At 39.8% G+C, this 14,674-nt stretch overlaps 1 protein-coding gene across 2 annotated transcripts in view; it reads right to left on the bottom strand.

Annotated features, from left to right (window-relative positions):
• Nucleotides 1–14,674, bottom strand: part of TRAPPC11 (trafficking protein particle complex subunit 11) — a 48,797-nt gene that overhangs the window by 34,084 nt on the left and 39 nt on the right. The window contains exons 1-8 of one of the 2 annotated variants that reach the window (XM_058719950.1): nucleotides 14,505–14,674; nucleotides 11,391–11,615; nucleotides 9,544–9,713; nucleotides 8,831–8,901; nucleotides 7,874–7,988; nucleotides 4,378–4,477; nucleotides 3,969–4,042; nucleotides 2,132–2,228 (exon numbers count right to left, since the gene is read on the bottom strand). In XM_058719950.1, the coding sequence (XP_058575933.1) occupies nucleotides 2,132–2,228; nucleotides 3,969–4,042; nucleotides 4,378–4,477; nucleotides 7,874–7,988; nucleotides 8,831–8,901; nucleotides 9,544–9,713; nucleotides 11,391–11,594 (831 nt within the window). In that variant the 5' untranslated portion in view covers nucleotides 11,595–11,615; nucleotides 14,505–14,674. The remainder of the gene's footprint in view (nucleotides 1–2,131; nucleotides 2,229–3,968; nucleotides 4,043–4,377; nucleotides 4,478–7,873; nucleotides 7,989–8,830; nucleotides 8,902–9,543; nucleotides 9,714–11,390; nucleotides 11,616–14,504) is intronic. The other variant, XM_058719951.1, reaches the window with a different exon arrangement.

Here is a 14,674-nt window from a genome sequence, read left to right as displayed (position 1 = left end):
CTTGATGAAATAAAATTATTCCATATTTGCACCGTATACCTTAGAAAACCTTCTTAAAAGTATAGAATAGGGGCGCCTGGGTGGCTCAGTCAGTTAAGCATCCGACTTGACTCAGGTCATGATCTCGCAGTTTGTGGGTTCGAGATCCGCGTCGGGCTCTGTGCTGACAGCTCAGAGCCTGGAGCCTGCTTCAGATTCTGTGTCTCCCTCTCTCTCTGCTCCTCCCTGCTCACGCCCTAACTCTCTCTCTCTCTCAAAATAAATAAACATTAAAAACAAAAAAAGTGTAGAATACACAAAAATTATACTCAATGAAGAACACAAAGATTGGTGAAAATTAAATACCACCTCCCCAAGCACAGACTATAACTGTCAGAAAGCTAAAGATTTTTCTGTACCACAATTACAGCACAATGGCCTCCTTATCAAATAAGGATTACAGAAATTCTTGAAAGCTTTTTATTTGGAATGCTATTTCAAAACAGTAATAATCTACATCGACATAAGGTAAAAGGAAAAACAGAAGAAACACGGCCTAAATTTATTTCCATATGCTTATCATCAGTTTTATTTGTAAGGTACGAGGAATACATGAAAAGTTAAGTCTCTCATCCATCCCTGCCCCTCAGCCATCCAATTTCCTGTTCCAGAGGCAGCCAGCTCCCAGTATGTTTCAGAATATAGTCTCTGCACAGATAAGTGTGTGGTCATTTATATATAACTTATCATTTTTAATAAATAGTTTCACAATATGTTTAGTGATTCACTTTTTTTTTTTTTTTTTTTTTACCTAATATTCCATATCAATAAGTGGAGCTGTCTCATTCTTAATAGTTATAGAATATTCCCTTGTCTGGAGTTATAAGTTACATTAACCAGTCACTTATTGCTGGGTTGCTCCCAATCTCCTCCTACACAAGGTGCAATAAATATCCTCACATGCGTGACTTACAAGTCTTATTACTAGCACATACATTAGATAAATTTCCTGACATGGAATTGCTAGGTTAAAGGAAACACCCCCTTTCAATGCATATAGTTACTGCGAAAACCTTCTCTATAGATGTTGTACCAGTTTACATTTACACAAGGAGTCAAAGTGTCTATCCGCCCTCACGTCACCATCCCGGTGTTAGCCGTCTTTAAAACATGAATGTGGAGGGGCGCCTGGGTGGCGCAGTCGGTTAAGCGTCCGACTTCAGCCAGGTCACGATCTCGCGGTCCGTGAGTTCGAGCCCCGCGTCAGGCTCTGGGCTGACGGCTCGGAGCCTGGAGCCTGTTTCCGATTCTGTGTCTCCCTCTCTCTCTGCACCTCCCCCGTTCATGCTCTGTCTCTCTCTGTCCCAAAAATAAAAATAAAAAATGTTGAAAAAAAAAAAAAATTAAAAAAAAAAAAAACATGAATGTGGAAAGATTAAAAGCAAAACAAAAACCCCTCGCTTGCCTTCTGCAGGCATCTATTTCTACCACATACAATCTGAAAATGCTCAAATAATAGGTATAAAAGTTTCCTCCGAGGTGAACAGATACGCCTTTTCTATGGCTGTGCCATTAAACCAAGGGAGGCTTACATAGTTTGAATGTGTTGCATCTTTAAAAATTCACGAATATAGGCAGCTTTCTTCTCTCTCTCTCCCTCCTATTCCCACTGAAAAACAGAAGCCCCTCGAGGCCCCTGGGTGGCTCAGTCAGTTAAGCGTCTGACTTCTGTTTCAGCTCAGGTCATGATCTCACGGTTTGTGAGTTTGAGCCCCAAATCGGGCTCTGTGCTGACAGCGTGGAGCCTGCTTAGGATTCTTTCTCTCTCCCCTCTCTCTCTGTCCCTCCCCCATTTGCGCTCTGTCTCTCTCAAAACAAATAAATAAACTTAAAAACAAAAACAAAAACAAAAACAAAAACCCCTCCTAAAGGAGTCTTACAAAAATAAAACTGCCCTAAGGGAGAACTCTGGGACCCATAAACTCGAAAGCAAGCATTACAGCCGGTTCTGCTACAGAACCATCGCAAGAGGAGAGCCTAATTAATCAAATACTCACTTTCAAAGCAAGTAACTAATACGGATTTTCAAATTTCAAAAAGATAATCTAATATTTAAAGACATGTTTTCTTCATTTGGAAGTAGAACCATTACCTTGTAGTTTATAAATCCTGCCATTGTCTTAATTTCCAGAATATTAGTTTCATGGGCTCTCAATTCATGCACAAGATTGTAGGCGGTCCTATAATTCCTAATGCAAACATGGGGAACATGGTTAATTATGATATAAGTAAATCTTAAGAAAAGATTCCCAAGAACAAATTATTAGAAAAAGGAAACACTTCTTAGCACTGAACAGTTTAGGAATAACTTATACATATCCATCTGAAAAATGATGTTGATTAATAGTATGTGGGAGGAATCAATGACTTTTCACTAAGAACAGAACCATTGCAAGTGCATTGTTCTGTCATTAACGTCTGTCAATAACTGATAGAAAGTAAGTTGAAAACGAAAGTAGACAACTGTCCAGAATTACAATAAAAAGTCAGCATTCTGTTAAAAAGAAATAAGCTTTTTTTTAAAAGCACCATTGTGAGCTTCTCCAATGAACAGAAATTGTAATAGCACAGAAGGTGCTAATCGAGACAGGGCACAGGTCAACAGCTTTTAAACCCAAGTATGTCTACAAGTTCAGTGGCCACTGCCGATCTCGGGCACTGGCTGGAGAAGGGGGAGTGGGCTGAGACAGGAGAGCCTGCTAGAAGAATGCCTCCCCTGAGGATGGAAGGGGATGAGAAAATCTCCAGGCTTCTCCAAAGACAACTCTTTGCTCCTAACTTCCCCTGGTAAAATTTGTCTCTCCAGAATTACCTTTGAGAAGACTTAGAAGTGGTACCATGGGTACAAAGTGAACTACGTTGAAGCCAGTTACCATCCCATGGAGTTGCTGACATTTACACAACACAATCTGGTGTTCCCCACCTCAATAATAACAAAAAAGATGTTTCTGCAATATTCCTCTGAATAGTAGATTGACTTTTGTTTCTCTTATTCTTCTGCCCTGCACACTTAGCCTCTCTTCAGTTTTTATTCCTATGTTACACTGCCATCAACCTTTAAAAACTGAGTTAAAGTTAGAAAAAAATGTTTTACTAAATTGTGCTTAGTAAAAGCAAAGGAATAAAATGCGTAACCACTACCAACACATACACAACTACTCGTCAAAGCTCTAAGCAGAGCCTTCGAATGAAAAATGATGCTGAGATGTATAAACTTTAACAAAAATTTAATTAAAAACAAAATCATGGGGGCCCCTGGGTGGCTCAGTTGGTTAAGCGTCTGACTCTTGGTTTCAGCTCAGGTCACGATCTCCTAGTTTGGGCAGCTCAGGTCACGGTCTCGGTTTGTGGGTTCAAGTCCCAGATCAGGCTCATTACTGACAGCATGGAACCTGCTTGGGATTCTCTCTCTCTCCCTTTCTCTTTGCCCCTCCCCTGCTTGCTTTCTCTCTCAAAATAAATACATAAACCAAAAAAAAAATTTTTTAAATAAGTAAAATCATAGATTAACTAACTAAATGCACTATACATCTTCAGAAATTCATCGTATTAGATAAGGAATGTTTAACATATATTTAGCGGTGGAAGTCAGTCAACACAAAGATTTTACCGATTATACAAATAAGTAGTCAACAGGATGGGAAGAATTTTAATGTTTCTTTAGATCACAAAACGTAATCAAATTAGACCAGAAAGCTTTATGAGAGTATGAAATTTACTTCTGATAATAAAACGGAAATTCTTTTAAAATCTCAAAATATTATATTCCATTCATCTCTAAACAAATCAAATACTACATACACAAACCTAACCAACATAAACATTTTAAAATTAATTAAACTTTTGTTGAGATTCAGACACTGCCATTAATACGTTACTGTTAACATAAAGATAAGAAAAATTTAGTTTGACAACCATTAAAAACTTACTTCAGGGCATTCTGTGTATCTTGTTTCAATTCACTGAAGAAAGCTATTTTGAACTGATGTCTAACAAATAAAAGCTGAAAAAAAAGAATAGAAAAAATATCATTACACATACTCTCTTATAATGTAAAAATTACAATAATGTTTATTAAGAGGAAACACAAAAGTATTCAAAATTAAAGATCAAGAATTACTCCAACAAGCAAGTATAGTTAAGGAAGCTATAAAAATCTCTAAGAACTTTAAGGGCAAAAAGTAGAAAGAGAAATTAGTTTTTAAAAGCTTTTAAAAAAATTTAAAAGCATAGAAGCTATTTAAAAACATCAAAGTATTACAGACATTTAAAAAACTCCTCTAAAATAATCAACGATGAATGCTTCTATTATTTCCTTCTTTAGGAAAAATAATGTACCTGGTGTGTTGTCTTATTCAAAAATTCTTTATGAGATTTCACTCTTCTGATCTCAGTGTAGTAATAAGTCTGTGCATGTTCATAAAAGGCATTTTCTAATCTGTTTAAAAAAAAATCAACATTCAAACACTAAAGTTATTTTAAACCAAACTATTCTCAAGAGTCATATTTGTAAGACCTAAAAGTAAAATCATGACAGAGATAATGTCTGTAGCTTACTTCATGATAAAGATAAAAAGCAAAATATCCTTAATTTCTAAATAAAAAATGTAAAGACCCCCAAAACCATTTAGTTATTTATAATCCACTCTTTTATTTTATAATTTTATAGGAAGTGTGAAAGAAACAGATATACAATATTCATTCAATTTGACTATTTTTTCTGATTTTAATATTTAAGGTTAAAGGATAAGAAAACTGATGGAAAAAAGGACCAAAAATGAGAACTGGCAATTGACAGAACAGTAGCATTTACAGGATTCAAATCCCACTTTGTTCCCTAACTTTGGGATAACATAAGAACAAAGAAAATTCGACCACAGACAGATAAACAACTCAAAGCTCCTTTTGTGAAAATAAGTATGTATCAAAAGTATCTGCCTACAGCATGAAAGAAAGCTAAATTCACAGTCAGATAAAGGCTGGACTTCAAGGCTTTTCCTCCTCGGAATAAAACACAATTTTGAAGCTGTATTCAAAGAGTTTAGGTACATCTGAGGAAAATATGCTAAGAAAAAAAATGGCTAAGCCTAAACTTTAAAAATTTGCTATTTTAAGGCAAGATTTTCTATTTTTAAAACTACACTTTTTAAAATGTTAAAATACGAAAATAACTAAAGTTAGGTTCTAACTTTGAAAGAACATACGAACCTAAGCTGAACTATAAAGTCTTATAAATGGGTAACCTTTGTTTTGAAAGACAAAATACGATTAAAAAAAAAAAATCTGCTGGTTAGCATGACACTGATAGTCTACTGTCCTAAGACGAAGGCCTTTGGACTTAGAACACATTTTTATAAAAGAAAAATGCTTAACTCATGAGAAGCTTGACAATTTTTTTAAGTATTTTCACTTGAAATGATCAGTGAACCTCTGAAGCACAAGAGTCTCCTGATCACTCAACACATCACAGGAGTTTTACACACATTCTGTTTCTTTGACATTAAAAAAAACACATTAACCAGGGGGGCCTGGGTGGTTCAGTCGGTTGAGCATCCGACATCAGCTCAGGTCACGATCTCAGAGTTCAAGGGTTCAAGCCCCGCGTCGGGCTCTGTGCTAACAGCTCGGAGCTTGGATTCTGCTTCAGATTCTGTGTCTCCCTCTCTCTCTGCCCTTCCCCTGCTCATACTGTCTCTCTCTCTCTCTCTCTCTCTGTCTCTCTCAAAAATAAACATTTTTAAAAAATAAGTAAATAAATGAATATTTAAAAAAACTTAACTGAATCACTTAACCTTGTAGTCTATATACTTAATATGTACATCAAAATGTTCTGAAAGCACACAAATGAGTGAGGATGCCACCGGGAACTCTGCTAACTCCCTCCCGGATCAGACACTGAATGTGAAGATTTACCGATATTCAGCATTACCCTCTCTCTTAAGATGAACTATCCATATGAGGAAAGGTGTAATAATGTCTTCCCTCACGTCCAGTGGACGGATCCAGAGCACTTGCTTTTTATATCAGTAATTTCGACACAGCCCTCCTTACTCAAATGTGGCATTATCCCCAGTAAGACCACAGCGGTTAAGGGCAGAAGCCACAGTTTCTGTTTCTCTTGCACCCACGATAGCACTCAATTTGAAAGCTGAGGAGGGCGTGAAGGCGGGGTTTCTCAACCTCAACACCACTGGTGTTCTGGACCAGGTAATTCTTTGTTGTGGGCTTTCCTGTGCACGGAAGGGTGCAGAGCAGCACCCCTGAACTCTACCCACTAGATGCCAGTATTAGGAAGCCTCAGTAGGGGCCCTGATACATGTCCCCAGGCATTCCCAAATGTTCCCTGGAGGCCAAAATCCCCACAGTGAAGAATCAGTGGATGAAGGTGCAGGATGGATGGAGGACAATGGCTTTCTTAAGGAGGCTGCATGCGAACTCAGCCACAGAAGTGGAGTAACAGAGCCCAGGAAGGGGAGCTGGAAGGCAGGAGTCCTACAAAAGCACGGTGACGGGAAACAGCGCCGTGAACGGCGAAATGCTGCACCGTACAGGCAGGAACTGTCAAAAGCCTGGAGAGGAAGTCCGAGACCAGCTGGGGGGCTGGGATGGGCCCTGGTGGAGGAAAAGCAGTACGGGTGTGCTACCAGTTTCCTAGGTATCTGCCCCCTCTCTGTTCCCCAGAGGTCAATGCTCACAGTTGGAAACACAAAACGCACCGCCCTCTCCTTCCGCGTTCTGGGCAATCATGGCAATTTCAGCCTCAGCACCACCGATCTGACTGAGTATCCACACCACCTACTGTTTATCACTTTCCATGCGGAGATTCTACCTGCTGACTGCATCTAAGTTTTCTCGCAGTTCATCCTTTCGTTTGTTGCCTTTTCAAGCTCTCTACTGTGGAATTAATACTTCTCTTTCCTAAAGTTGTGTCATTTACACACCAACGGGAATGACCTATTACTTCCTATAGGACATCACTTCCAGAAGTTTGCTTCTGAGACACAGGAACAAATGGAAGGGAACTAATAATCAAAGACTGACTACACTGTTCCTGAGTTTAAGAGGGGCACTTACACAGAATGAAAAGGCAAACCATCTTATGGTCAAAATCAGTGAAAAGGTTCAAGTCTAAAATACAACCTGGCCAAAAATGTAATATTATAAAACTTCTCTGCAACACCGAAAGCTAGAAAACAACAGATAATGGTCACATATTCTGTGAGATATTGCTGTGTCCCCAAGTCATATGCCTTTTAGATACAAGGGATTTATAAAGAATATTTAAGAGGGGCGCCTGGGTGGCTCAGTCGGTTAAGCGTCTGACTTTGGCTCAGGTCATGATCTCGCGGTCTGTGAGTTCGAGCCCCGCGTCGGGCTCTGTGCTGACAGCTCAAAGTCTGGAGCCTGCTTCAGATTCAGTGTCTCCCCCTCTCTCTCTGCCCCTCCCCTGCTCACACACTCTCTCTCTCTCAAGAATAAATAAAACATTAAAAAAAATTAAAACAAAAAACTGCAGTTGACCTAGATGTATATATGGTGTCAATGAGGTAACGTTAAGTGGCAGTTCAGCATGTGTTGTACAATTACATCTATTTTCATATTAAAAGCCATGTTTGGACAGAAACTTAAGAAGCTGTTGTAGTGGTTATATTAAGGAACTGGAAAACGTTAATAATGGGGACTTTTCTTTTCACCTTATATATATATAGCTTGTGCACCGTTTATATTTTTTCCCATGATCACGTGTTTTTGTTAATTAAATGAATCTACACCACCAATTTTTCAATGCTTCATGAACAATCTAAAGAAGAAACATTTTAAGATCTTGATTTACCTTATAATATAACCCACCAGGTGGTCAGTGTGGGGCAGCACAAACAGAGATTTTCCTGAGAGTTCACACGCATTACATAAAGCCGCAGCCCTTTCTGACGCCGTGACATCTTCTCCTGTTAACAAATCCCATAAAGATAGAGAAATAAAATGATTGGTGCATTTTTCTAAATGAACGGCTCCCCAAATCTAAACAACAGAATTAGGAAGAAAAACTCAAACCCCCTTTCACCATGCCAGGTGGTCTCCTGGGATCCTTGAGGGCTCTCTGGGGTCCTCAGAAGTTACACAGTACATATCTGTTAGGAAAACCCTGTGGAATTTTCTACAGAGCCAAGATAGACAGGCCAAGTTATGCCAACAGAGATGCCACATAACTATTTCAAAAACCGTAACTAAAAATGGAAGCAATAATCCAGGAAAGTGGTTTCCAAAATGCCACAAGTTTCAAAAGAGAAACAAAAAACATTCTGGCCTCTCAAAGTCTTAGAAGGTAGAAGAAATAAGCATTTGAAACTAAGACATTTTCCTATAAGAAATTAGAAATCCTATGGCATTTTTCTTTGTCCCATTGCATGTTAAGAAAAAAAATTACATAAAGAATATAACTTCAAACAGACCTCAGATAACATTCTTTTTTAAAAGATCAAGTGAATAACTTGTTTCATCAGTTGATAGATATATGCCTACATGGTGAGGTAAGTGAACTGGGGCCGGGGGAGAATATTTTAATATTTAACATTTTAACATTAATTTTTAAAAACATTTTAATATATTTTAATTCTTTTTACAATAAGCATTTATTCATGCATTATTTGTACCTTTTAAAGTGAACACACCATCTTTCCCGTAACTGAACGCATGAAAGATTTTAACATCAAAAACTACACCTCCTGATAACATGGATGGGAAACATAAAGCAATTAATTCAATTCGTTATTAATTAATCTTTTGTTACCTGGGGGCAATGGAGTTTTCTTCTGAATCAGAACCACTGCAACTTTTGTGTTTCTCCCTTGTAAACTTTGCCTGCAATGGGAAAATAATAAAGTTAACTAAACATAACTTTTAACTTTTAAACAATGTATTCCAGACTTTACATAAAGTACAAGCTTGATGATTCAGGTGAAGGAAGATAAATTTCAACTAAAAACACCCAAGATTAGAGGAAATCTTTTCCTGCACACAAAGAAACCTCTATGCTACAATGATTGAGGTTTTAAAAGTATACTCTTGTATCGAGCTTCTAATCCTAACAAAAATCTGCTTCAAAAGCAAAGCGGAATAAACACTTTCGTGTAAAAGTCATAACACAACTTCTCTCTTTATAGCGATACATCATAGACTGGTCATCCAAAAGAAGTATTTTAAAACAGCAGTGGTGATAAGACAAGTGTCTTGTGAGACTAAATAGCAAATTAGGTTTTCTCTCCCCAAAATATTATACATGCAAGAGGAAAGCATTTGGAAATTCGGACTAATGTGTCTTCTAAATTTCTTCACACAGCTTAGCCTTGTACAAGTTAACGTGAAGCTGCCCGTTAGGAACCGGACGAGTTTCACTGGAGGGCAGCGCAGCCTGAACAGCTCTCGGCTGCCTTCGGTAAGTGCTGGTAAATAACAGACATGGGCAGCTAACGTGGTCAGTCTGGGAAACGGGGAAACCCATACCTGACAATTTCCACTCTGGTGGCGCACTCGGACTGCTTTTCTTTCCACTGAGGCTCGTCCCAGTCCAGTTCATAGAACACGACCACCAGGGCCGGCACCAGATTCAGATGTTTGTTCATCCAACCCGTCTTTAAGATCCCCTTGGGAATGTACCATTCGTAGGAAGTCCTCTGCGAACAGGGGCAAAAGCTGAAGAGACTTCTTTGATAAAGTAGCAGCAGAAGCCCCTGTTATTGAGTGACGGGCACTTTACGTGCCTTCATCTCATTCGACATACACACGACACATTTTTAAGATGAGGAAGCTCCGGTTTACGGAGATAAAGTAAGAGCTAACAAGCATCGGGAGGCAGAATCTCAACCCTGGATCTGCTTGTTTCAAAGACATATTACCAGGATGGCATTTCGCCTTACTGTGATGACGAAAGAAATGCAGGACAACTCTTAAATACAGAAATGTCATAGCAGTCACTCGGGGGTCAGCGCTAAGTGCCACATCACGGGAAAGAGGTGGTAGATGTGAACATTAGCCCTGAAGAAACTCGTGGAAGCCTCCAATGACTTCCAAAGGACCCGCGCCGACTCAGACTGCTCCACCCAGGCTGATCCAACATCCACTTCAAGTGAGGAAAGATGAGGACAGTAAGGAAACCCAACACAAAAAGCTTAGGGACTCAGGAAGGAACAAGGAATGGGCAAACGAAAAGCTCCCTGCCCTGGAGAATGGATCCAGGACAAACGGGGGACGGCTGTGCTGGGCACTGGCCCTCCTGGACACAAACACCAACTAAGAACAAACATGTGAGCGCCGGGGTGCTGTGACTGGCACAAGTCCAGAGAGAGCTCACGGCTTCTACAGCCCGGAACGTAAAACAGTGTCTCCACTCTTCTCCTACACATAAGCAAAAGAATCGACTGGCGACCAGATCCACAGTTTCATCAAGGAGGTCTTACATTCGTGTTTTAATCAACACCCCCAAGTGATGATGATATACTTGGTCCATAGACCAGTCTGTCAGAAACACTGCTGCAGGGAAAACACACACACACACACACACACACACGCAGAACAGGTGGTTTATTCTGATGTCTTGTTAACTGACTTTCAGACCAGACCAACTCATAAGATTATAATAACAGGTGAATATATATGATTTTCTTTAAAAAGTAAATTGACACTGTAAGCACTTTTATTAGCTGCTATTATTAACATCATCCCATTATTTTTCTAGGTCAATCAGAGTCTCCACTACGATGTTCAACCTAAAAGTCAGTTTTGAACTTAATGCCTTTTCTCACTCCATACTACATAAATTGTTTTATTTTATGTAGAAGTCTCCAGGGACAGAAAGTATGTCTTTATGTCTTATTTAAATTTCTGTCACCAGCCTATTGTATAGTTCCTAGTACCTAACACAAAGCAAGTGCTCAAAAAATATGTGTGTGAAATTGAACCAAACTGTGACAGCCATGGATTCTATAATGATAACAGGTAATGATAAATGGAGAATGTGAGACCTTACTTTTAGAGAGGACTTTATGGAGACTAGGGGTGATTTTAAGCAAGTAAAAACAAAAACAAAACAAACAAACAAAAAAAAAAAACGAGGATAGAAAGCTTAATAATGATAACGTAATTATTCCCCTGGGGTTAAAAAAAAAAATCATTAAATATACCTACAGTGTAATACATACAAAAAGCCTTGGGTTTTCCTAACGCATCACTATAACCATCGCTTTTCCAGCACAGACATCAGGAACAAAAAAAAGATACACACACACACACACACACACACAGAGGAAGAGAGGGAGAGAAGGAAAGCCCTCACTCAATCATAACATCATTACCTTAGGTCTACATTTGGGATACTCATGGTCACCGGGGAGCACCTTGAAAGAAATCGGTACCCGATCAGCCCTCCGGTTGGCACAGAAAGCGTCCCAGACAGCTCGATGGACAGCATTATAAACCACATCCAGGCCCGTAAGAGTAACGAAAGCCATAGGCCGACAACATAATTCCACAGGGAAGTCCCACTGTGTGGGGCTCATGTTCAAGGTGTCACAAAAAATCTGAAATACAAATGTAAATACACTCAAAATGTTTTAAAAGTCCACACCCATATCTAATATAGGAGCCTCCACCATTTAAAAAATGTTACAAAAAGGCCAAAGACTTTGAGTCTTTTCAAGTGTCTGCAAATTGTCAAGCAAATACCAAATAGGAGAACAAAAGGGAAAACTTCAATTCCTGAATAACGAGTGGTACCATATTTTTTAGAAAATCTTTCCTATTACAAAGGTTGCAGTCAACTCATGACAAATGGTGTTTTCAGTAACATCTCAAAATGCACACAGAACTTTGGGATGAGCAAAGAAAGCAGGAAGGTGATCAAATTAAAATCAGTTTCATGAGCAATTTTTGACATGAAGAAAAATAACCGCTGACTTACATATACGATAAATACAACTCTAATTTCTCTGTAACTGCTAACATCTAATTTCTGAATTCCTGGGAAATTATTAAAATAATATGCCAGTTATATAAATAGCTATGCTTTCACACTCTTCCACAAGGAATATCTAGAAGGGAAAAACAATGAGTGAAAACCTCTAGGAGGGCACGTTTCTACTGCATCTTTCAGCTGAGAATCAGTCTATGAATCCTAATACGCACTAACTTTAGAAAAGCAATTATATAGGGGCGCCTGGGTGGCTCAGTTGGCTAAACACCTGACTCTTGATTTCAGCTCAGGTCATGATCCCAGAGTTGTGGGATTGAGCCCCACATTGGGCCCTGTACTGAGCACGGATCCTGCTTAGGATTCCCTGTCTCTCTCTGTCTCTCTCTCTCTGTCTTTCTCCCTCTGTCCCTCTTCCCTGCTCGTGTATGCTCTCTCTAAAATGAAAAATTTAGGGGCACCTGGGTGGATCAGTAGGTTAAGCAACCGACTTCAGCTCAGATCATGGTTCATGAGTTCAAGCCCGGTATCGAGCTCCAAGCTGACAGCTCAGCTTCAGATTCTGTGTCTCCCTCTCTCTCTGTCCCTTCCCCTGCTCACACTCTGCCTCTCTCTCTCTCTCAAAAATAAATAAAACATTTAAAAAATTTTTTTAAAAGAAAAAATTTTAAATCTAGAGAAAAAAAAAAAGAAAACCAATATATAAAAACCACGTTTACTCCAAACAAAATTGCCATTATATTTTAAAGATAATTTCTCATTTCCAAAATCACGTATCTAAAGTTTAAGAGGTAATCTTCACCTGTATAGCATACAGAACTCAAACACAATTTTTGTGGAAAGTGAGAAGCCGTCACCACCTGATAACCAAATAATTTTAACTGAAAAGTTAATTAAAAAAAAAAAATCATGAGGCTTCTCAAATTTAGGTACTGAAGGAAGAAGGGGTATTGAATAGATGATTTGGAAAGGTTACCAAAAATGATAAATGTCTACAAGAGATAGAGGTTTTAGAATTATTTAAACAGACATTTTCCAGATAGGATTTAAGTGATGAGGGCCAAGTTCAGAGAAAGAAAAACTAGTTCTAGGGAATTTGGAGGTGAAAAATAAAGAGACGGCCAAAACACACTATCTGGAGATATGGAGGCCTTTGCTTTAACACCAAACAATCTAGATTAGAACCCTAAAAGGGCCATTTCCTTTAACATCCCCAGAGGCTCAAGAGAATTGGCTGTGGTCTTTGAATATGGAGCATTAAGGGGAACTAGAAATGAGTTAGAAAGCTCTAAATCACAGTGTGGGTCCAAGAGAAATAGAACATGAACCACATAAATAATTTTAAGTTTTCTACTCATATTAAAAAACAAAAAGAAACAGGTGGAATTAATTTTAATAATATTCTATTTAAACAATATGTCCAAAATATTATCACCTCAACATTAATGTAAATTGCTAATGAGGTATTTCACTTTTTTGAACTAAGTCTTCATTATCTGAAATGTATTGTACACTCACAGCACATCTGAGTTCAGGCTAGCCTATTTCAAATGCTCAGAAGCCACATATGGCTACTGGCTATCATAATGGACAGCCCAGCTTATGTTGTTGTAATTCTGTCCCAAAAAAACTACCGTATGGAAACCGTGCCAGAAATTCTTGCCACCTGCTACCTTAAAAGCCTTTGGCACTTGAGACAGTACTGCTTATTCTACAGCACAGGGATGGGACTGGGAACAACACTGGCAAAGGGCAGGTGCAGAGGTTGTCTGGATCTCAGTGACAGCTTGTAGAAATTTCCAGATCTCCTGGAAGAAGCCAATGAAGCAACTAATAAACTGTGACATGGAAGGAGATGCAAAAGTCATAATGTGAACACTCTGGATGGGAGACCATGTAACGCAAGGGGAAATAATCTGGAAGCTGGCGTGGAAAATAATAAGGAAGAGCCTTGAAAAGGATGATATACTGCAAAGAAAGGCGACCTCAGCAAAGTGGCAGGTAAAACAAAACAAAACAAAAATATCCCAAGGTGGTCACTATTTTTTAATTTACGGAGGTTCGGGGTGTAGTGCATAAGGTTAGTAAGGACGAGATTCGGAGAAGTCCAGTTACGAAACGATCCTAAAAGGAATAACAATTGGGGGCCAGGATGGGGCGGGGGCAGATGTGGAAAACGTGAAGCAACAACCCGACTTAAGAAGCTCCCATCCCCAAGGCTCTCAGTATTCTGCCCCAGCAGACCCAGAGGATAGGCGGAGAAATAACGCTGCAGCCCTCACGGCAGAGGCTGTCTTCCCCGTCTCCTCCCCCTCCCCTTTAAACCTGGAGGCCCTAGGAACAGGTGCGTCTGGTCTTCAGGGGCTAGAAGGGACATGCCAGGATTGCACCCGCAGACGCCGAAGGAAAACGCAGGCCCCCCACAACTAGCATTGTGAAGAGCTAGCTCTCTCCCTGGACGGTCTCGCCTGGCCCCGCAGGTCTCCCGGGCCGGACTCACCCAGGCCGCACGCCCCGGGCCCGCCGCAGCTGTGGCCGGTCGCCGCCGGCCGGGGGTGGACGAGGGGAAGCAGGCCGGGTGTCACGGAACGCCGGGGCCCGTCCCTACCGCCACCGCCCCAGAGCCTGTCCCCGCGAGCGAGACTTCCCGGTACTGCCTTCGCAGGCACA

Source organism: Neofelis nebulosa, chromosome 3 (genome assembly GCF_028018385.1).
Source record: "Neofelis nebulosa isolate mNeoNeb1 chromosome 3, mNeoNeb1.pri, whole genome shotgun sequence".
NCBI lineage: Eukaryota > Metazoa > Chordata > Mammalia > Carnivora > Felidae > Neofelis > Neofelis nebulosa.
The sequence above is the reverse complement of the archived record's forward strand: the minus strand, read 5'-3'. Positions and strand labels throughout refer to the sequence as shown.